The 23,067-nt window shown below is 39.1% G+C and overlaps 1 protein-coding gene across 2 annotated transcripts in view; it reads right to left on the reverse strand.

The window, feature by feature from the left end:
• Positions 1 to 6,976: 6,976 nt before the first annotated feature.
• CLMN (calmin) overlaps positions 6,977 to 23,067 on the reverse strand; it is a 73,201-nt gene continuing 57,110 nt past the window's right edge. Inside the window, exons 4-14 of one of the 2 annotated variants that reach the window (XM_086613743.1) lie at positions 21,995 to 22,078; positions 19,755 to 19,847; positions 18,299 to 18,489; positions 16,330 to 16,523; positions 15,274 to 15,356; positions 12,506 to 13,822; positions 11,286 to 11,467; positions 9,764 to 9,824; positions 8,641 to 8,702; positions 7,645 to 7,719; positions 6,977 to 7,130 (exon numbers count right to left, since the gene is read on the reverse strand). In XM_086613743.1, the coding sequence (XP_086469869.1) occupies positions 6,977 to 7,130; positions 7,645 to 7,719; positions 8,641 to 8,702; positions 9,764 to 9,824; positions 11,286 to 11,467; positions 12,506 to 13,822; positions 15,274 to 15,356; positions 16,330 to 16,523; positions 18,299 to 18,489; positions 19,755 to 19,847; positions 21,995 to 22,078 (2,496 nt within the window). The remainder of the gene's footprint in view (positions 7,131 to 7,644; positions 7,720 to 8,640; positions 8,703 to 9,763; positions 9,825 to 11,285; positions 11,468 to 12,505; positions 13,823 to 15,273; positions 15,357 to 16,329; positions 16,524 to 18,298; positions 18,490 to 19,754; positions 19,848 to 21,994; positions 22,079 to 23,067) is intronic. The other variant, XM_086613744.1, reaches the window with a different exon arrangement.

Consider the following 23,067-nt stretch of genomic DNA (forward strand, 5'->3'; position numbering starts at 1 on the left):
AAATTAAAAGTCACTTTCTGGGTAGGTGGGAAAACAATGCGCTTTATGAATTTGCTGTGTTTACTGAGATCTTCTCTGCCAAAAACTGAATATGGTTTCTGGGCGTGAAAATGAATACATAAATTAAAAAAATACATAATAATAACAACTATTTAAAATATATACAATATATACTATATGTAATAATAATGAATAAATAAGTAAAATAAGAATGAAATGGTGGTATCTCCTGAAATGAGATGTTTGAAGATATTTTCTTAGGAGGACAAGGACGAACCCACAGATAACATTATATACAGGAAGCTTGTCCATTTATTTCAAAATTGGAGATTTTATAAAATAAAGTAGAACTATTCACTAGTAAATACTATTCTTATTACAGCATAACACTTTCTAAAAACATTTTCTTTTCTAGTGTACCAACTATACAGAAGAATATATTTCTTTCTCACAAAAATTAGCTTTGAGCAACAAGTGCAAACATTCAATACAAACCACTGATTGAAAGCATTCAGAAGAAATGTATTAGAAAGTACACAGAAATGCATCTCCTTCAGTATATCTTTTGGTGCCACTCAAATCCTCCCAGCATTTGATTCCATGTAAATAACCGTCACTCCTCACCACTTGCCAAAGAGCAACATGTATTTTAAATATTACATTCCTTACTTACAAATGATTTCTTCAGGGTAAACGTCCCTCATTAACTCTTCAGCACTTTACAGATTTCATTTTAGACTGGAGAACTCTAACAAGAAGAGTAAAACACTTTCTTCAGCTTTTTACACAGAAGAATATAATAGCACAAAGTGGTATACCTACTAAAATATGATTTGTTCAAGACAAAGGCAGAAATTGTGGGTTTTTTTATTACAATAAAAATAGACTTATTTGACTTGTGTTAAGTTATTTGGCATTAAAAAATGACTGCATTATTTCTCTCAAAAAATGAGCAGCATATAATTTGAAAGTTACTTGATTTATATCAGACCAGTAATTTCTAACTAAACACTGGTGATTTTCTGTTACAGTCTAATAACGGCTGTGGATCAGGGCCCCCCGGTATGAATTGGTCCTTGGACACAGAGCACATCTAGTCCGTGAATCGAAGAGATTCCAGGAAGGCCCAGAAAAAGTAATGAAACTACTTGGGGAATAAAATATTACCTGACCTGAAGACAGCAGCAAAGGCCAGGATCTAGCCTTTCTTGGAATGGTAGATTCTAGTATTTCTCACCAAGGTAAAATGAATTAGTTTTATTGCCCCATCTGAACTTTTCATGAGGAAACAAGCATATTAATCACCCAGGGGCCAATTTTATGTTCCAGAGACATACACTTAAGACATTCCCCTCATGGTGAGAAAATTATACAGTTCTTGTTTTCCAATATCAGCAGTGGCATCTGCCTGGAAAGGAGTCATCCAAAGTGCCGCTGAGATGGAAGGAAGTTTTCCACATCTCACATTTGGAGGAAGAACGAAATACTTTGATGTTCCACAATTTCAGTTAAGGTAACCCTGAAATGGACATGGCACTTGAAAATAAAAGGGTTAATTTTTCACCCTTTGTGAGATCTAGAGTTGTGTCAAGTGAAGGACAGAGTAAGCAAGCTATCCCATTCAGCATATGGCTTTTCCCTATGATTTAATGTGCATATACCTCCCATCCTCCTGCATGAAGGGTGGGTGGGAACAAGCCATACAGCAGGGCCCTTTTAGATACAAACCTGGAACGTGAACAATTGTAAGTTGGGCAGCTGTAAATTAGTGTTATCGGTGGTATGCCGAGGGGAAGAACGTGATGTTATTTACCTGACAAAAAACTGCACAATGTGGAAATACACAAACTTAGGGTTTTTTTACCGCTGTTAAGATCCGCTACCTGTTAGCTCAACGGAAAACAGTGGGCAACCTATTGTCAGGGTAAGAGCTTTCGGCTGTAGCCGTTTGGGAACTTTCATGGCCACATTCCAGCCTGCAAACTCACCCTCGTCTCCCAGCCATTCGTTCCCCACTGTTCAGAAACAGAAGTAGAAGTTAACTTCCTCAAAGAAAGAGAGAATTGATCCCGCAGAATTTAGGCAAACAAATCCTATGCCTGCAGAGGGGTTAACTGAAGTCAGTGGCATTGTTTGTGTACATTGGATTTGGGGGATCCAGCGCTAAGGGCAATGCTAGGCTTCAGCTAGTTCCTGGCCTATGTGATTAACCTCTATTCAGGTCCCCTCAGGGCCAGATCCCATAGCGTGTGCGTAGCACACAGAAGATGTGTTGCATTGACTTCCACAGAAGTAGAGGAACTGAACACATCACTGGATGCATTCAAGTTTGCGCTTGACAAGATGGGACTCCAAGTACTTAAAGCTAGCATAAGTGATAATGCACTATTATAACTGTTATCTTGTTAGATGGCTGAATACGATTCCATATACACTGGCCAAATTAATCTTCTAAAAGCTCTGATTCTGTGGGGATTGGTGTGGAAAACCCTAAAAAAAACCCCATTGGGTATTGCATGGTACCCCTGTAAACTCAATGGAGCACTACTTGGATAAAGAAATTACAGGCATACTGAGCTGGAGTAAATTGAGTCTCCAGAAAATGTAGAAGATTTAAGTGTGTTTAGACACCAAATATCGACATGTAGAAATTTCAGCCTCTGGAATTTTTAATGGAAGAAAGTAGCTTAATCACTCAGTATATTTCGCAACTTTAGCTGAAAGTTTAACATCACAAAATGACATATTGCTATGCAGCTTTAAGAATCACACAATTGTATTCAATCATTTCCCATGTTTTTCAAGTCTGCTGTTCATTAAAAACTCTTGTTTGAAGTTTCCAGTTTTCCAATGGATGACACAACCGATGCATAGCTTAATGTTCATTTTCATGGGTCATAATTAATAAATAATCATATCACATACATAGAATTTTACAGGTACTCTTAAAATGGTTTTACAGTTCTATTAAATATATAGATAAAATAATCACTGCTATATAAAAAAATCATTTTAAAACAGCTGAACTCTAAAGCTTTGCATAAAATTCTGTAGACACATTCATTACAATCTAGAAACTCAATAAAAATACATTTTAGAGCTCAATCCATCAAAAATATTCATGGCATTGAAAAGTGATTGTCATTTTACTGTAATCTGTGCATGCCCTATGTTTGCACTGATAATTTCCTCCAATTTGGCAAAGGCTATTTTCAATTCAGTTTGTAGATTGTGTGACTGTTTAACTCGTTTCTTCAACTCTAAGACATCTGCCCCATAAATGTTGTCTTTAATAGCATATCTTTCCTTGCACTTTCTATAAAATCACAATGAAACATTTTGCAGTAAAGTTACATGACTGCAATAACATTGAACCATCCTATTATAGTTGTCTCTCAGTCTTTAAAGGTGCTTCTGTGAACACAAAACGTCCCTTATCCAGTGATCCTCAAGCACTTCCTGACACACTTCACAATACTCTGCTCCCACACATTTGCTCAACAACAGTTTTAGAAATGGTCTTAACAGATCGGTACCCTTGTGTATCTGAATTCTGCTGCTAAATCAAAGTACCAAACGTGGTCAGTTCAAACTTAGCATTTTTCAAAAACCCAGGCAAAAATTCAGCAAAAACTTCCTTATTCTGACAGTGCACATATCCATTGGAAAATGGATAGATGATAGATTGCCCACCAGCCTTTAAAACCTCTGCTCCCTCAAGTCAGTTGTCTGGCCAGTGAGTTAAAACAGGCTTTGCCATAGTGAGGGCTTCACAATCAGCCTTTTTTAGACTGTAAGCTGAGAATAGGACACAAAGTCCAACAACAAGCAATGTTTTCGGAATAGTGTGCTTGCATTGAGGGATTGGTTCTTGCTCTGTGGAAGAAGAGATGCAGGCTTACAAGTCATTTTAAGTGGGGGAAGCTGCTGCTTCTGCAGGTGTCATTTTTTGTAGTTCCAAGTAATGGCAAAACTCTTGAAGAGTTCAGTCCCTTTCATGCACAGTTGACCATACCAGTATAATCACTTAACTCTTTACCCTGGATCTTCTTACCCATGGAATGGCTATGGTAGCCTGCTTCTGTTATAGCAAAAAAAACCCCAGCAAACCCAAATACGGAAAGCAACTTAATACCAAGTATCATGGACTAATTTAGTATTTGTTTTCATCTATTTTGCGTGGAAGAAACAATCTCCGTCTCTTCATGGGATAGGCTGGAAAGCGTACATCAGTTTAAACATTGGGTGAGATGATCAAGACAATTGCTGGGTGCTGTTTGAAACTTAAACTGCCCATTTCACTGTTTCAGTCACTGTTCAGCAGTGGGAGACAAGAAAGAAAACCCTGGGTTTCCTCCCTCTTGGAAGAAATTACTGTGTAACGAAATTGCCAGCACCACTGCATTCCTATTCACTTTTCCATTCTTTGTGGGCATCGGTTGCTTAGATGAGACTTCCAAAGACCTCCTTATTCTGATTCATATTCTTGCGAGGAAGGAGAGAAGACAACAAGAAGGAAGCTTATTTTATTTGATTTAACTTTGATAGCTGTAAAGTTCTAGGAAGAGACTGTAATTCAACTCCAGATAACCTCTGCTGAAGACTAAGAAACGTGGAAGAACCAGAGAACAAGACAGAGGCTCAGAAAAAGTTGTCATAAATCAAAGGAGCCTATGAAGACTGGCACATAATGAAGAGCTGTCAACACTTTTGCTCCAAACTAACGTACATTGCTCCTTGCTAAATAGCAGCCATGCCCCAGCCTAGTATTCAATGGTTTTCAGGATGAAGATAAAAAGTTTCTTGTATTAAGTTTTATTTTTTCAAAGAAAACGTACCAGAGCTTCAATGTTATATTTTAGCCTACTTCAAGAGAGCATCTTCAAAAATTCTAACACAGGTTTTCTTCTGGAAGAAAGTATCACAGTCATCATCAGCAAGCACAAACAGGTTCATGCATCACAAAGCAGTTGATTCAAAACTCTGAAGAATATTTTCATTAGCAAGATGAAAGACTATTTTTTTTACTTATGTTGATATACACAGAATTAAGTTGAGAAGTTTGGATCTGTTCCTCACCAAGCACAAGGGATCTTATTTTTAGGTTCATGAGGTGAATCCAGCTTTAGTCAACGGTGACGAGACAGAATAGAAAAGATTTCAGCTTTCTGTTGACTGAAAGAGATGCAGATTTTTACCTTCAATGTTTGAGATCTCCTGCCATGCACTGCTGCTATTGAATTCTAACTGCAGCTTGGAAGAAAAATCCCAGGGAAACAAAAAGCTTATAAAGAAGAATTAAGTGTGATGGATGGTTAGTATTACCCCAGCAGACGACTTGACTGCAAAGAGGTTTTAAATACCTGCAAATAAATTGCTATATAGTCTAATGTGTTCTGACACAAAGTACTATTCGTTCAGCTGAAAACTAAGAGGGCAGAGACACACATGCTAAAACAAAACATGTAAAACTTATAGCCACATGTTGTAACTTTCACTCAATGAAAATTATGAAACCTCTCATTTTATGAAGCACATTGCATTCAACCTTAGCAATTTTCAAGTGGAAGAAGCAACATGACGTAATCTCATAAAGCATACCATGAAACTGAAAATGTCCCAATGAAAAATAGTGACTTCACTAAAAGTCACACAGAGAAAAGTTACTGCAATTAAAGCCTTCTCTTTTCTCCTGTAATGCACAGGTACACCTCCTCTGGCAACAATCCTAAATCCAATATCCTAAAGTGATCACTGATGTGGACAAAAATTACAAGATGGAGAAGAGGCTCAACTGTGTCTACGGACAAGCCACATGAGTCTTCAGTTGCACTAGAAAGTCAATACCAGCTGTCAGCATTTCGCTATATTTACGTTTACATCTGTCATTTCTTTCTCCATTGATTCAGGCACTTAAAGGATGTTTCTAATCCTTTTACCATGCACTCATGCCTTAAGACAAGCTTCAGCAAATTAAATTACCTATTATTTTTTGTATCTTCAGAAAAGAGAAATCTTCATGTGATCTAGTAAGTAAAAGCAGCAGAGAAAAAGAAGCAGAAGCAGCCTCAGGAGGAGTAAGGTACTTTAAAAAAACAAAACAAAACAAAAACTATGGTTTTGGTATCTATTCGTGATAAAACTATTAAGCTTCTTGAACATCTTTTCAGAGATGGCCACCATCAGTAATGTAGAAAAAGGGTATTTCTTCAGGTATTCTCTACAGAATTTTCTGGGCTAAGATTTCCTGTATGATCCCTCCTAAGAAGCAGCTAGCATGTATGTTCTTCACAGTTCTCCACATCCAATTTATTCCTGCAAATTAAACATAACAAAAGGTGCAAGATAAAGATGAATTTAAAACCTAAAAAAACAAACTCCCCTACCCAAATAAACCTTCAACCTGATTTTGTTGTTCCACCAAACTGCCATTAGAATTGTCAATTCCTGGGGTCAGCATGTTCCACCACCTGCAGTTCTGCTCTACCTACAGCTCTCTCAAAGAATTCCATGGAAAAAGTGAAAAAGCATTTCAAGCCTTGCCCCTGGAGCTGGAGGTGGGCCAGATTCATGGGCAAGTCACCACTACCCCTCTTCCACAGCTGTCAGGCCCTACATCCCTGCCTAAGTAAATGAAGCCAGAAGAATAATTTTTGAAGACTAGAGCTCTGAATTGTTTATATTTCTACTGATAATTATCTGGTTTTATTTAGCATCTTATAAAGCAAGGCACAAATGTACAAAATTGCATCTACTAAATCAGGTAATTTTTATATATATTTACACAATTACCATAATATAAAATGTGCTTAGACACTGTCATAGCACAAGTAAAGGAACTGAGAACAACCTGATAATAAACACAAATACCAGGTCCTACATTTCTGTTTGTGCTTCACCTGAAGGAACTTAATTCATATGCAGATACACAAAGCAATCCAGCCACCATCATTTTTTTTTCCACACCTCACAGAGATCAAACTTTCTTGCTAAGAAGCTGTGGAAGGAGTAAAAGGCAGTAGACAAGGACCCAGAAGAAAATGATGAAGTAGAATAGTTCTGGCTGCTCAACAGTCGTAATCTCATGAGTTGATGCTGGAGTCTCACTTGCTTCTAAGTCTTTTTTCGTCCTGAAAGCAGGAGAAAATTTGATAAGAGGCACGAAAAAGAAGAAAAAACACTCACTGTTAATATTTCCTGTAAAGATCAGAGAGTGGAATAAAAGACAGTGGCTAAATGAACCATTTCAATCTAGTCAGCTGGAGCCCAAGCTAGCTTATGAGGTGCACGATGGGCTTTAGCAGCAGGTTTCCCTAGGAGCCAATGTACATAGCAATTAATCCTCTGAAAACGCTGGCCAAATTCTCAGGTAGTTTAAACGCATGCCATTACAGCACAGTCCTTTGACGTAAGATGACTTCCGTCAGTCAAAAAGATGCCCTTTTTATATTCAGAACCCTAAACATAGCTCTGGGCAACACATACCACACTTCCACAAATTTACTTATACACTGTATCCGACTTGATATACTCTCCCCAAATCATCAGCTTTCAGAGATTCTCATGTCAGACACCAGAATATTAAACAGAAAAAGCCCAAGACTTCCAGAAACCAAGTAGCAGTCTGGGATTTTGTAGGACAACTCCAAAATTCCAGCTTTCCAAAATTGCAGCTTCATAAAGGCAAAGCCTCTTGGACTCTGCCAGCACCACAGAGCACTCACAAAGACAAGAAAAGGTCTTATTTAAAAAGGCACAGGATGTTACACTCATTTTAGAATTTTATAATACTACATGAATCACCCTCTGGTAGACTTTTTTTTAATCTACTTTTGGAGAAAATTGCTTTTTGGCCTGTTTTAATGAGTCTTTTTTCTGGCCTGAGGCATCTTACTTGCTCAGATATTACACTGGATATATACCTATTACACAAAACTTGCTCAATATCAGCAGTCTGCAAACAGGCATAACTGTGACGACTATTCATGTATTTTTGTAACAGTGTGTTTTCTGCATTTAAATGAAACCATCATGTTAACTAGAACTTCTAGGAGGTACTATGCAGCATCAACTGAGAGGGAAAGCCTAAAGCAATCCTTGTTCCTTAGATATGTAGACTCTAATACCAAAGGGATACACACTCTCTGTTCAGGATCCGTCACCCTAAGTCTAAACTAAACATGCATACAAATAATGAAAACTCCTGGGTGCTCTAACAGAGGCCAGAACTCCACTGAATTATCATCCTTCCCTAGCACTGACCACACTGAACATTGCCTTGACAGTCTTCCACACCTGGCAAGAGTCACCACTGCCAGAGGGTCTCGTATTTGAAGACCTCCCACTGTTTTCTTGGTCTGAAATATCCACCATGTGGGGAGAGTGCTCACAATCTTGCTTGGGCAGCTGAATCTTTCCTCTCAAGTCAAGAAAAAACCTTTTAGTCATGGCAGAGATCGAGCAATAAAGAAAGTTTGTATGTTACACCTATGGGAAATACGGACTCTGAGCCATTACACAAGACATCCAGTCAGTCTCTACCATTATAGTTAATTTTCATTTCCCTTTGTAACATTGTTAGAAGTACCCAGGAGTTACGGATTCCTTGCAAAAGGCTTTGTTTGAATAAGAATGACTCACCTGATGATTAATGGATTTTCACTCTTATCTGTCATCTTCTGCTCATTTACACCATAGGTTTCCTTAAACAAACCAGGAATAGATTATATAAAAAAATAAAATTCAGCATCTTGCAAAGATGGTAATTGTGTGTGTATTTTATGCAGAGTATGTCTAACGCTTGCTCAAATAAAATGAAAGTGCGCCTATAAATTTATTCCCTGCCAGCACATCCACCACTGCATCTGGTACACACATAGAAAAGGAAAAAAGATGTGAAAAAAAAATTTTTTTGCTTTCAACTGCTTTCACTCAGTTGAATAAAGCTCCCCTCATTGATATATATTTCTAGTAGCTCTGATAGCGTTGCAAAACTAAAGCATCTGTGTGAAACCTCAGTTTCTTTGAACATTGGTAGCAGCGTTTCTTTAAAACTCTAAGATGGTCAGAATTTTTATTTTGTGCTGAGAAGAGCCATATTCCTACCCTTGCTTAGTGTGCCCAGATTGCTGATGCTGTCCATTCCTTCTGACTCAGAAAGTAAAAACCCAGAGCTCAGTTGTATAGCGTGCTCTCAAGAAACCAATATGAATTTCATCTGCCATTAAGGATGCAGTTTCACATTACAACTAAATTTCTTTTAGGGCTAGCTGCGGCTATTGAGTTAATGTAATACACCGCCAGTATGATGGAGAGGGAAAGAGGCCAATCTTTCATAAAAAGTGCACTGCAAGAGACACCCAGCGTTTTTGCAGGGCTGTAACCAGGACACCAACATACATACAGAGAATGCACACACTAAAAGAAACCGGAGCAGAAAATAAAGACAGCTTCAAAGAAGTGAAATGTTGCAGCTATACAGTTATGATGAAGTAAGCCTTGAAGTTACAATAGATTTAACTGTAGCATTAGGTACTCCTTTCTGTGTTTGTTCAACGTTCAGTAAGGTCAGTTCCATACATTTAGGAGAGTTCAGTAAAGCTTTTCAGCTATGCCTGGTTTTGGTGCTAAAATTATTAGAAGTCCCAGGGCTTTTGTATTATCACAGAGCTTTGGATATGTAGTAGACCCTTTTATGGTATGTGAACTTTTGGAGTTTAAGAGAAATGGAGAAACAAGGATAGGTAAATTGCCACAGACTTACCTCCTCAGAAGTATTAGGAGATTTTTTTCGGAGGTAAATGTTGGAATCGCTGTCACTGGTTCTGAAATATATGTAAAAGCAAAGTTTTTAAATTCATAAAGCTAAGTTTTGTTTTGACTTCAGAGAGAGCCACTGCAATTGCACATGCTAGTTTGAAGCTATGCAAAACCACAAATATGCATTGTTACAAGTATTAGAATATGGACTTGAATTTATCAGTAACATTATGAAAAATAGCTTTGGGAAAATCTGACCCACGATAAAGAATCTCTATGCTCAAATTGGAGTCTTTTCTGAAAATGGGATCTGATAGGCTTTTTGCGCCTTTGACATCACTGACAATTAAGTGAGAGTATACCCCCGGTTCTATGGCTGTTTATATAAATAAAAAATTGACAGACCTTGCAGGGAACAGAAAGATTGAAGGAGGCAATGGGTTCTTCTACACAAACTCTTTCAAATTCATTACAGTGCTATAGTGATAAGCATCAACAAATTACAGTTCATGTCCCACTCTAATACGTTACCTAAGAGCTAAATCAGGGCATAAGAGAGAACAGAAGAGAATGGAGTGTGTCCACTCCAAAATTAGTGGAGTGTGTTGGACATTAGGATTCCACTAATTTTGGAGTGTCCAACCCACTCCATGTCCAAAATTAGCTGAGCGTGTCTGTACTGGGTCTGGCTGGGGTGCAGTTAACTTTCCCTCTAGCAGCCCTTCTAGTGCTGTGCTTTGTATTTGTAGCCAGAACGGTGCTGATAACGCACCAGTGTGTCAGCTGACCCAAACTGACCAAAGGGATATTCCATACCAGATGAAAACATCTAAGAAAAAGGAGGAAGCTGGCAGAGGGAGGGACACACATACACATTCCTTATTAAGGCATTTGTCTTCTGAGGCAACCACTACACCTACTGAGGCCCTACTTCCCAGGAAGTGGCTGGATATTGCCTGCTGATGGGAAGTAGAGAATAAATATTTTCTTTTTCTTTTGGTCTTCTTTTGCTTCGTTTCCACATGTGGCCTTTGCTTTTTTTCATTAAACTGCCTTTACCTTGACTCATAAGTTTTTCATCTTATTTTCTCCCTCCATTCTGCTGAGGATGGGGAGTGAGAGAGTGGCTTGGTGGGCAGCTGGTGGCCAGCCAAGGTCAACCTATCCCAGTGTTGTTCACTTGTTCAGAGATAGAAAAAAGGCCAGCAAATATCTGTAGGAATGAATATTTCATCTACGTTACAGAACACTCGGTTGGAAAAACAGTTGTAACACTGCCATGTTCAAAATGCACTGAGGTTCCAGTTGGGTTTTGCACAGCAAAGCTTGTATAGCAAAGTCAAATCAAGTCCCTTTGGCACCAAATCACTCAACGTGTTTAAGTTAAACACAGGAAGAAGCCAAGGAGTCCAATACACTGCTCCTAAAAGAAGTCTACAAGAAACACCAAATGAACAGGGCACACTTCAAAAGACCATGCATTCATACTAGTTAGGTGTATTTAAGACAAAGTTAATGTGAAATACCTGATAAATTCCTGACAATCAGCAATTGCTTCCAGTTTATCTTCTGACAGAGCAGTAGTGGCAACTTCTGAGATCTGCAGGTCTTCTGCTTTTATGATATTTTTCCCTTCTTCCTCCCTATTACTACTGTTTTCTGGTGTCTTTATGGCTATTGATAAATCCTCTAGATGTTCTACTATGGCCTGCTGAAATTAAGAAATGTTCTGCATTAGACAACAAGACTGTTTCCCTGCCCTTCTAAATATCTTAGTGGTGTAGCCTACTCAGATGCTAAATTGTATGTAGCGCAAGATTGAAGGTCTCACTAATGAGAATAAAAAGCAATTCATTTCTTGAAAATCATTTTGGATACATTGAGCTATAATGTATCATCAGTTCAACACACATACAATTAGTCGTCAGTTCTTTTTATATAAGAAGTCTTGACATGACATGACTCTTTGAAGTAATCTGCTAAGGCTTTTTTTAATCTATCTCAAATTGAAGCTAACAGCAAATTGACTTCATTACTCTAGTAAGTGGCAGGACCAAAACATGTCCAAGCAACTTGTCTAAGTAACATATAGAGTAACATTAAATGGACACTCATTCCTGAAAAACACTGTCTAAAATTACTGCGTTAGAAAACTTTTAAGACAATTCAAAATCGGTGTCTGCGAGAAGAGATGCAGCAGCAAAATGCCTAAATCCAATACACAGAATAATTACCAAAAATCACCCTTTTCTCTTCCTCCAGTGTAGACAAGCCTTCATTCTACCCACGTCATTTATCCTACTCAAATTGGTTTAGGTTTTCATAGGCAAACTTACCTGCATTCAGACAAAAATTACCCTTGCCTGCATCCTTTCTGTATCAGCAATACTACTTTCTGTTCATCTCATTACAAATTATTGAAAAACCCATCTGTGACCATCTTTTATGCCTAAGGATTATACAGGAGCTTCAAACTACTTTAAAACATAATTAAAATTCATATTTTTGCAGTACTATTAGTATTAGAGCTTATTCTCTCTTTTAATGTCAGATCTTCTCAGGGATCTGCAATTCCCTTCATTCCAGTAGAGGGCTGTGGCAAACAGCTTTACTGGACAGGAAACCAAGCATATTTTACATATTTCTCCAAAGCATTGCAAAACAAAAGCAAATGAAAACCATTAAGGTCAGATGCTAATCCTCCATATATATGCAACGAAATGCTGGTAATAAAAAAATAAAATACCTCAGGATGTTGTGGAATGGTGGAATCTTGATAGTTGGTGGCCTTTTTGCCATCTTTTTCAATTTCTAACTCTTCTCCTACTAGTAATGGCACTTCTTTTTCATCGGAAGAATTCATGTGACTGTTAATATCTGTTGTTTCCTCCTCCCCATTCTCAGTATCCATTTCTGATGGAGGGACACCTAGCTTATTCCCTAAGTCTGGCTCTGGAGCATCTTCCTTGTAGTTCTGTTCTGGTAAGCCCTTCACATGTAAAACATCCATTACTGTTTCAGAAGAAGCTTTGTCATTTCCAGTATCATAACCTTCAATACAAGGCTCAAGGTAAGCATCCAAAACTGCTGATATGGGAACATTATAATGTGGGTAATAAAAGAGATCATGGGGTATTACAGATACTTTCGAAGAACTGGAGAGCACTTCAACTGAAGACTCAAATTCATCACAGCTGTCTGGGTCCTCTGGATTTCTAGATACATATGAGAGAGAGTCATCATCTGTTTCATGCTGTGTAGATGGTTCTTGGCTTTTGAGATTAGAACCATTCAGTGAACAATGATTAGTTTCTGTTGCCTCAAAGACAGGTGATTGCTTTGTATGTTCATTTTCTGGAAGTTTCAGTATTTCCTCGTTCAGCAGATGAAGAACATACTTATGTGTGTCATCTTGTTTTGAGGTATCTTCTGGTAAAAGAATTGGAGTTTGGGGTTTGCTCTCTTCTACTCTATTTATAGATTCATCTGTAAGTATGCCTGAAGTCCAGGATAATGGACTCAAAGAAGAAGTATTGGCTGAAAAGCTCTTAGTTTCATTGTCATATTCAGTAGAGGATTCTTTAGTTAATTCTTCAGAGTAGTCTTCAAAAGAGTTGACAGAATTTTTCTGATCTGTCAGAACAGCTGGAGAAAGGTCATCATTCTGTTTCAGTGGATCATCAGATATGCCTCCTTCACCTGGCACGAATTTATCACTTAGAACCTCCCAAGAGGAACTAGATTCAAAACTGACAGATCCTGTAATGTTAAGTGAGGTAGGCCTCTGAGGCTCCTCTTCAGATGTTTCCTGTGCATCATCTGACACTTGACTTGATTTCCCATTACATTTTTCAGGAATGGTTTCTGATGGGATTCTCTCAGGTGCATCATCAATATGAACCTTTGGAGGAGCAGGATGACTCCTTTCATGATTAACAGTATACATGTTTTCTTCACTTTCCCTTAAAATCAAGATTTTGCCTTCCTTTTCTGAAGGTGTGTCTTTGATGTGGACGTACGTGGATTCAATTGGAAGCTCCTTGTCAGGATCTATAAAGTCTTCCTATAAGCGATGATACAACATTAAAAGACAAATCATACCTCAGACACCATTTTACTTTTTCCAGGCACTACAGAAAGAGTAACTAGGTAGCCCATCACCTCATTACCTTGTGAATGGCCAATTGATGACTCACTTATTTTGAAAGTAAGGAAACCAATTTGGCAAGTCAAGTGAGTTGAACAAAGCTCAATGTCAAGAAGCCACTTGTACAGGAAGATTAGAATACAGACAAGCCTATTCCTCAGTTGTTAATGTATTCATCTCTCCCTGCTGCACCTGTGGAGACAACTGACTTGGCTTTTTGACACAATCCCAAACCATGGGGATAAAATAAATCTAACAAGTCCGTTAAATCCACTGTTAAATATATTAATATACTAGATTATTCCATTCCAATTTAAATTTAAAAAAAGAAAAATTTTTTTTTTAAAAAGTAGGCTTTTTTTTTATTAAAATGCCCACAAATCCTAATGCCAACAAATCTTACTGCTCATCTAATCTAATAATCATAATTAGATTACTATAATAATTCTAACTCTAGTAACTTTAGTAATGCCCACCAATTTTATAAGCTACAAAATACACACCAACTGGAGCATTCAGTCAAGAAATGAGAGGAAATGCCTTTCATGTAGGAACCATCATTTATGTGCATGTACTCTAATACAAAAACTTACCCAGATACTCGAGGGACACAGAGTCCCTTGGGAACCCTTTCAAAGCAAAAAGACTACGTTGAACTAGGTTTGTCTGGAAGTATGAGCAGCCTCCAGAACAGTTTGACAGCTTATGCAGATCTCTTCTCCAGTTCCTGAGACTTCCCATTTTTTCTTCAGTTTTCTGTCTCCTATCCTTTATAATTCCTCTATAAGTTTATCCTGTTTCTCCAAAACACCTCTGTCAATCCCTGACACTGTCAGTCCCTACTTGCTCCTCAATTCTTCGTTTTTGATGAAATCTGCATTAAAGTCCTATTCCTTTAGCTGCAGTTTATTAGTGCCTTTGACTGCTGCGTCGACAACATTCAGCCTCTGGTATCTTGTGTCTGACCTGCTACATTCAGGTTGATTGTGGCCCTCAAACTTGAGAAGACAGAAGTCAAAATGAAATTCAAAGTCCATCGAATCATGATAGATGAAGGGATAAATTTCAGCCTTATTCTGAGACTAATATAGCAAAGTAGTAGAACCCTATGTAACCAATTCTAACCTCTGAAAGTTATAGCTGGATGCAGATTTTTAAAAGTACTATTCTACCTAAAGCATTTTAGCAATCGCCAATGAAAGCCTATTTGACTGGGTTTAATAAAAGGATGAAAAATTAAAACTGAGTTTGTGGTTTATTTTAAACAGTTTAGAAAGAAAACTAGAAGATAAATACAGCAATATCTGACATGTTAAGTATGGCAAAACAAATTTAAAAAATGATGTGATGTAGGAGTAAACACATACCCCTTCCAGCTCCGGGAAGTGCTCCAGAAATTGTGCCACGTACGTCACAATTGACTGTTCATCAGGTGATTCCACCATGATATCTATGGAGACAGATGGAAGGGGCTTGAGCACACATGACTTTAAAATGCCCTTCCAGAGGAACAGATCATCAGACATTTATCCTGCCTTTATGATGAGAGAAATAACAGCTACAAATGCATTTCTTTTTCTGACAATCAGAGAGAATGGTCCTTTTCATCTTTCATGGTACTCAAAAGTTCTTAACATCTTACTCACATTAATTTTTCCCTATTTCCAAACACATACCGAACCCTGATCAGAATCCCTTTTCATCCACCTTCGTACTGTCATTAGACAGTGATCTTGCTGAGTGACAGCAGAGGTTTACTTTCAGCAGGATGGCCCACTCTTCTACCAGGTGACCAGTGAAAGCACAAATAACCAATCTGTGCTTTCAGTCATAAAATCAAGGCCTAATACCTGTCTAGTAGAGTTCAGTAGAAAAGACTGCAAGAAGCAGCTCCATTTATATACATATATTTATATACAAACATGTATGCTTATATTTACATATATAAATATATATATATGTGTATATATGCATTGTAAAGAAGAAAACTGGAAGATGCAAATACATTTGAATAGGTATCTACCCATTTTGCTGGTATGGCAGACTCACATACTTCATCCTGGAGTGACATTTAGTCTCTACAGACTGTAGGCATTACGAACTGGTGCTAACCTACTGAGACACCTCTTGGCATAACAGAGTGGTGATTAATGCCCACTAGTAATGCAGATGTCACACAGCATCTAAACATTAACCTGGACCAGTGTACATAGCTAAAACTATGGTAAGATCTCTGCTCCCCAGGAGCTTACAAATATGATACAACCACGACCCAGTTACCAACTCATTTTTATATTTCTTATCAATCAGCCCAACACGCTGATCACATCGACAGCCTAATCACTGGGAGGTATTACAATACAATATTCATGAATTCATTATAGTTTGAATGTTACCCAACGAAGTTGATGTAGGTGTTTTACCTTCTGGTTCTAGGAGCCGAGGAACACCCAGCTTATTTTGTGCTATGCTGAAAGCATCCTCCAAGTTTTCTCGAGCTGATTTCTCCAGTGCTTGCTTCATGTCTACCAGAGTCGAGTCTATTGCTTTTATGACAGCTAAGAAAGCAAGGCCACTCCTCCAACTGCTGGCAAAGTCCTGAACTGCAACACCGTACCTAAACAGAATGACATATTTACATGGGTGGTTGTGTTACAAAATCCAAAGCAAAGGCATCATCATTTTCCAAGACTCCTGAAAGTTAAAAGTAAGGTTGCTCAGTTGCACTTGTCACATTTGAGATCTTTTTGGATTTCAAAATGCACAAAATATGTCCATAAAACACAGGGATTCACAAACTGGATCGGTGTGGATAACAGCTGACATCAACCTGCTTGTAGGAAGTCATTAGTAAAAACAAAGCCCTCAAGAACTCAGCAACAACATTTAATGTTCACAAAAGCAAATGTCTCTGTGATTCCTGTTTCTGTTGCTCTCCAGCATTTGAATGCCATAGCTTGGGAAGACTGCCAACACTTAAGTATTGAAAAACATAAGCATAAATGATTCACATTCCTGTGTACTTGGCCTTCTACAGCAGAAAATTGGGCTTTGCCAAATGCAAATGGCGTCAGTATATGCATAAACCACAAGTGTGTTAGATGCCCAGAGTTTTAGAGGAAAAAACAACCATCCAACTTGCAATGAAATACAGACCCAGAATAGAAAATTCTGCACAGGTCATTGGATAACAAGATTATAATGACGCTATTCTGGTTTTAATAGTGCAGTTGCAAGAACAGTTTTCTCCTATTAGATGTTTTCAATTTGTACTCTTTGCTGGACTGAAAAGTCTATGGCGTTTACTTCTCTGGTCTTCACTTTCCTTACACCACCTCCCTGTTAATGACATGATCAGCATTAATTTGGGACTAAAACTGTGCTTCCTCTACGCTTTGCGCTGGCAGCAGTGAACTACGGTTCTCAATGGAGTGAGTTTATCTGCACAAGCACCCTTAGCTTCACTGGAGATAACCAAGGGATGATGTCGCCCACAGGACCAAGTATTTAAGATGTAAATTTGTATCATCTTCAACACTAGACACAGAACATTTGTGTTCACAGGCAGATTTGGACATGTAAGTCCATCAACAGATAAAAATGCCAAATATTCAGCTATGCAACTTGTACAACTAAGTTTGACCCATGCCCTCTTTAAAACTCTGACAGTCAGAAAACAATATACGTAAAATACACTCCAAGCATTTACACGTGCACTAGACATCTCACACTGAAGTTTTTCAACCCAACAGTAACTCTGCCACCTTAAAGCATTACTAGACAAAATGCTTTGGCGGAAGAAGTGCTTTTTTATTAAATAGGAGAGAGATGTGTTGAGCAACAGAAATGGACCCAAATGTTACACGTTCTTGAGAAGCAACCTAAGATTCACCCCTTCCCCTCTTTAGTTCTGAGAAAAGAGGGACCATCACAGGGGCTCTGTCCTTCGAGGCACTCTGCAGCACACCGAGAAGCTCCCTCGGGGCTGCTGCTTAATTCAAAAGGCTGTTGCTAAAGTCTTTCAATATATTTATTTTTTCAGTTCACCCCTTGTTTATGCCTATCCTTTTCATTAGCAAAAGACATCAAACGAACTGCACGAAAGCCAGGGGGCAGGGGGAGGAGGAAACGATCTCGTTTTAAGCAGCGCCAAGCAGATTAGTGCAAGTTAACATTTAACGCTTGGATCACGAAACCAGCGACGCACGCGGCGCCAAGGTCAGGTGGCCACTGCTGGCACAGGGCCGTAGTGAGGCACCCCCTGCAGAGATTGCACGCCTGCAGACTTCCAAAGCATGGTAGTGCACACACCAGGAACGAGAGAGAAAAGAGCTTCAGCTTCAAAAGTGCAGGTGGCAAAATATGGTTTCCCATGAGGGTTTGTGAGCTTACTTTCTGGTTTTCCTCTGCACCCAGATTAAAAGGGCTCTGATGGCTTTCCGCTGATCCTTCACTGTAATGGACACATTTCTCTCCACACTGGGAGTGCTGGGGTGGGATGTGTCTGACTCCGGACCGCTGGGCCCGGAGGACAGGCTGGAGGAGGAGGAGTTCCTGTTGAGGTTGCCTGTCAGCTCCTTAATCTGTAAAAAAAGGTGAAACACACAGTGCTGTGGTTTAGCACCGGCTGCACGGGGAACTCAGTGCTTGTTTTCATGCAAACTTTAAAGATAACAGCACCATAAGTGAATTTTTAGAGGTAATCACAGGGTTGTCCATTATAACTCTCGACTTGTATTGCGCAGGCGCGATGGCCAGCAGCAGCCCAGCTGGCGATCCCAGGAACCAGACAGGGCAAGGTGTCAGTTAAGGCTGAACTCAGTGAACTTGTATTAAACAAAAAGCAAAGCAGCATGTCCTTGAAAGAAAAGCTAGTCTAATTGAAATCGTTCTTTCTCTTCACAGGACTCGCTTGAGTGAAATATTTTTAGTCAAGAAACGGTGACCAGCAGTAGCACTCCTGTCCTTGGTCAGTACTGATATCTGAGTCCAAATTAGCCACTCTGCTGCTCCCCATGCCCTCTGCTGCCAGGGTGGCAGATTCTGGTTGCACCATCTCTGCCCACAAGTCCGTCTGGCCAAATTGGTGCTGTGAAGCGCTCTTCAGATTGAGAAATCTCAGTGCAACTTCAAGATTATTTTTTAAACCTGTAGCCATTTTTAGAAATGAGTCCAAGAGAACAAAAGAGCCTCATAATCTTAGGAGATTTGCAGAAACCCTCCCTTTATCTCTATCTGTTCATTAGAATTTGGTACTGTCTAGATGGATGTTTTCAAAATAGGTGTAGATTAGGGAGCAGTTTTAATCTAAGCCCGGCACTAAATCAGTTTTCAGGCTCCAATCAGTTTTATCAGTTCTAGGCCCTTCAATATCTTTCATTTGGCCCTCCACATCAGTTGCAAATTTTTGCCACGTTGACTAAGTCTCCAGAGATCAGTGATTCTACATGGAATTTCCCACATTGGACCAAATCCAGAAAAGGTTATTGAAAATAGACTGTGACCTGGAACCAAACCCGAGACCTTGGTTCAGATCCAAGGAATCTGGAGCAAAACCCTGAGAAGACACAGAAGAGAAGGGAAAATAGTAATCTGAAGCTCTAATTCTGGTCCAAGTCAAACAAGGGCTTAAATTATCTCCTATTTACACCAAAATAGGTCCAGTGAAGTAAAATGAAAGCAGCTGCAGGTATAAAATTAGTGTATATTAAGAGGGAAAAGCTCAGGTTTAGCATGTTTAATTATATTCTTTAGGATTAAAAATCAATTTAAAAAACAGTATTCAGATGGAATAGATTGATACCATGAAGACTGTTCACTTTTGATTAAAGTATTCAAGTTTTATTACCTGAAAAAACAGGATTATATTCCATATTAGTCCAAGCACCAGAGAGGAATTTCCATCTGCTATTTCCGCTGCATCAATGCTAACAAGCTTTACCTGTAGAAGAGATCACAAATTCGGAGCTGAATTCAAAGAAGCAAGGTAAATGCAAAAAATGCACTGAGACTACTGGATATGTCCAGAACAGTTCTGCCACTGACTGGCCAGCCAAAAAGCAAGACTGAAATCTTGTGCTAATTATAATTTGCCCTGATCACAACCACCCTGCTCATTGAACTGTTATCTCAAGCCCCCCTAGCATAGTCTGCAGAACAGAAGCGAGCCCAGTTCTGCATCCTCAGGATCACAAATGTGTTTCCTCCATACTAAAATGTAACGAGATGGTGCCCCCTCCAGTGGATCTCATTCTTAAAAAGCAGAGAGTCACTTCTCGTACAAAAATTAAAATCCTATTAAGATCTGCTTACTTCTGTTTTGCTATACATCTCCTTTCTCCTTGCTTATCTCACCTTACACAGCTTGTCACGGAGTTCTGATTAAATCAGTTAGCAAAGGATAGAGTTGCCTAATCCAAGCAAACTCGACTTTCCCACACTGAGGTTTCTTCTACCTGATAACACCAGGATGTTATTCTCTTAGACAACACAGACTTGGTTTTGGCAAAGGTCACGGAGGAGGGAGGAAGCAAGGAAGCTGTCAGTACCACACATGGCACCCAGACTGAGTTAAAGCCCAGCATACAGCCCATTTATCACTAAGAAATCCTGTACATGACGAATCACTTAGCAGTACTTTAGCCTGCTGCCCCACTTCCACAGAAGCGTACGGTGACGGGTTCCACCCACTGTGGTTTAATATCTAACCCCGAAGCTCCTGGCAGCCAAGGCATTTTGCCAACACTTTCATCATCACCCTTTACTAACCGGTTTGGTTAAACTGAAAAAAGGAAAGCAAAATAACTTTTTATCTAGTGGTTCGCACAGTAGTTTTTAATCTTAGCAAGAAGACACCTCTAGCTGTCATATTTCGAGGCTTAGATTTCTTGCTAGCTCCAAGTTATTTGCCATGGGGAAACCTTTAAGACCTAGTACATTTTAACGGCAGTTTCTCCAAAATGGGGAGCAAGTGGCATTTAACATTAGACTGCTCTCAGTGTCAGCTCTGTCCTCTTACTGCTGCTTATGTTTGTCACCCAGCCCAGTAGAGATACCTGGCTATAAGATACTGGCTGCTTACTCTTAAGGAAACAAGAAATCCATAGAAAAGTAGGTGGTTTAGCGCTACTAAGTAAAAGTCTGCCTGTGTCCAAGGCTCCTCCTGTCTGCCCTTGCTCATTGAGTTTCTGGCTTCTTCCTTAGCAAGGTCCCAGCAAACAGACACACTTCAGCTGCAGCTCTGCAACGCATTGGTATCAGCAGAGAGAAAAAAAACTCATCTGCCAGTGGGACTTAGCTGGATTTGGGTAGAAAGCAACTGGGAAACTGTTAAGAAATCTGAGAACTTGTAAAATATTTCTTAGCAGTTCTATAGCAGGACATGTAGACATACACATCTAGGGCCAGAGCAGCCCTTACTGGTGGACTTTCCAAAAGGAGATTGGAACATCTGGAAGTGTGGATTTAGAATAAAGCCCTAATGGGAGAAATCCAAAAAGAAAAATGATAATTGAACCATTTCAAGCTAGAAGGTCTGATATTGCTTGGTCACTTACAATTTTAGGAAGTGATGTTGCAGTGCCACACTGGCTATGAGGGAAGTTATATCCTGTATTAAGCATTTATGTCATGTTCCCAGATTCAATTTTCTTTTGCCTTTGACTCATGATCAGCTGCTGCAGCAGTTTACAAGATAAATACATGTTTTTAATACTGTAAGTATTTCTGATGAAAGGAAGGAAAGTCATCTACCTTCAGCATAACCGAAGTAATGCCACTAAGACCTAGTTCATAAAGATTACTTGCATTTCTTTTTCTTTTCTTTTAATATTGGGTTCCTAATCCTTTAATCCTGTTGAACTTTTACATTATAAAATGAACAAATAATCCTCGTTTTAGACTCTGTAAGTGTTCTCGTTGAGCATTTTTATGTGGCTTTTGAGCCTTGCTAAGGTAAGTCACAGTGCCTTTAAGCAGTGCATTGCTCCTGTGTACATGCAGTGCATCAGACTAGTTACAATTACAACAACCACAATTTGCAACATATATCAAGAGGAGGTATCAAGACCAGCCTTTGGAAATACTCACATTACTGTCCTCCAAGAACTTAAGTGCTTTGGCTATGTTGTTCAAACGAAAAATGCGATGGGTTGAAGATTTGTATTCGTGCATCTAGAAAAAAATAAGAGCCATGCTGTTTTTAAAAATAGTGGAGTTATTCACCATGTCACACACAGCTTAAAAACCTACAAACACAGAAGCTAAACAAAGCTAAAGAAATCTACCTATATAAAATTATTGCCATCTTTTCTGATCAGTGAAGTGCTTCAACTACATGATCTGCCCTTGCTGTAGCAAAACAGGGTTAGCAACCAGCTTTCCTGCTCTCCAGATGTTATCATTCTCTTGGACCTGCCACGTTGATTATTTATGTAATCACTCCCCAACCATATGCAGTCACAGGATCAAATTTACCTAAAAATTCACAGTAACAGATTTTTTTTTTTTTTTTGTCTTGAATTAAATTCAAGGATTCCTGATTAGGAAGCATGAACAGTTTTCGTAGCAGGCACAGGAAGGTGGGAGGCAGAAACCTTCACTTTGGTAGAGATGAAACAGACTGTTGCATGCCTGTCTCCCTGCAATTCCACTTTGGCACACTGCTTTTATCACATGTGTGCAGGAACATTTCACTGCCAGCACAACAAGTTTGGCCAGCTGACCTTACCTCCTCCCTTGCCCTTCTCCCTGACCTTCCAGGGCATATAGCTCAGGATTTACTGTAATGTCCTTTCCAGGCTGGCTCTCAATGTGATCTGTATGAATGCACACACAGACTCTGCTGCTTCTGCTACAGCTCCCCAAAACTGCAAGAATATTAAAAAATAGGCAGTTCCGAATGTGTCACCACAGCGGACATTCATTCTGCAGTATGTAGATGGTTCAGTCACTATAGAGCATCACCAGGTGATTGCAAGTGCATCTGCAGCAGTGAGATGGCTGCAGAACAGGTCTCTCCTCTTACCCAAGTGTGATACTCACACAGAAGAGAGTACTTGCTGACAAGATTGATGTAGAAAGAAAACATTACAGTCAACTGTAATCAGTCATTTATATTTGCACTGGGCGTTTCCACTTCTAGTATGTGGAACTTTATACAC

This window comes from Tauraco erythrolophus, chromosome 6, assembly GCF_009769465.1.
Source record: "Tauraco erythrolophus isolate bTauEry1 chromosome 6, bTauEry1.pri, whole genome shotgun sequence".
Taxonomy (NCBI): domain Eukaryota; kingdom Metazoa; phylum Chordata; class Aves; order Musophagiformes; family Musophagidae; genus Tauraco; species Tauraco erythrolophus.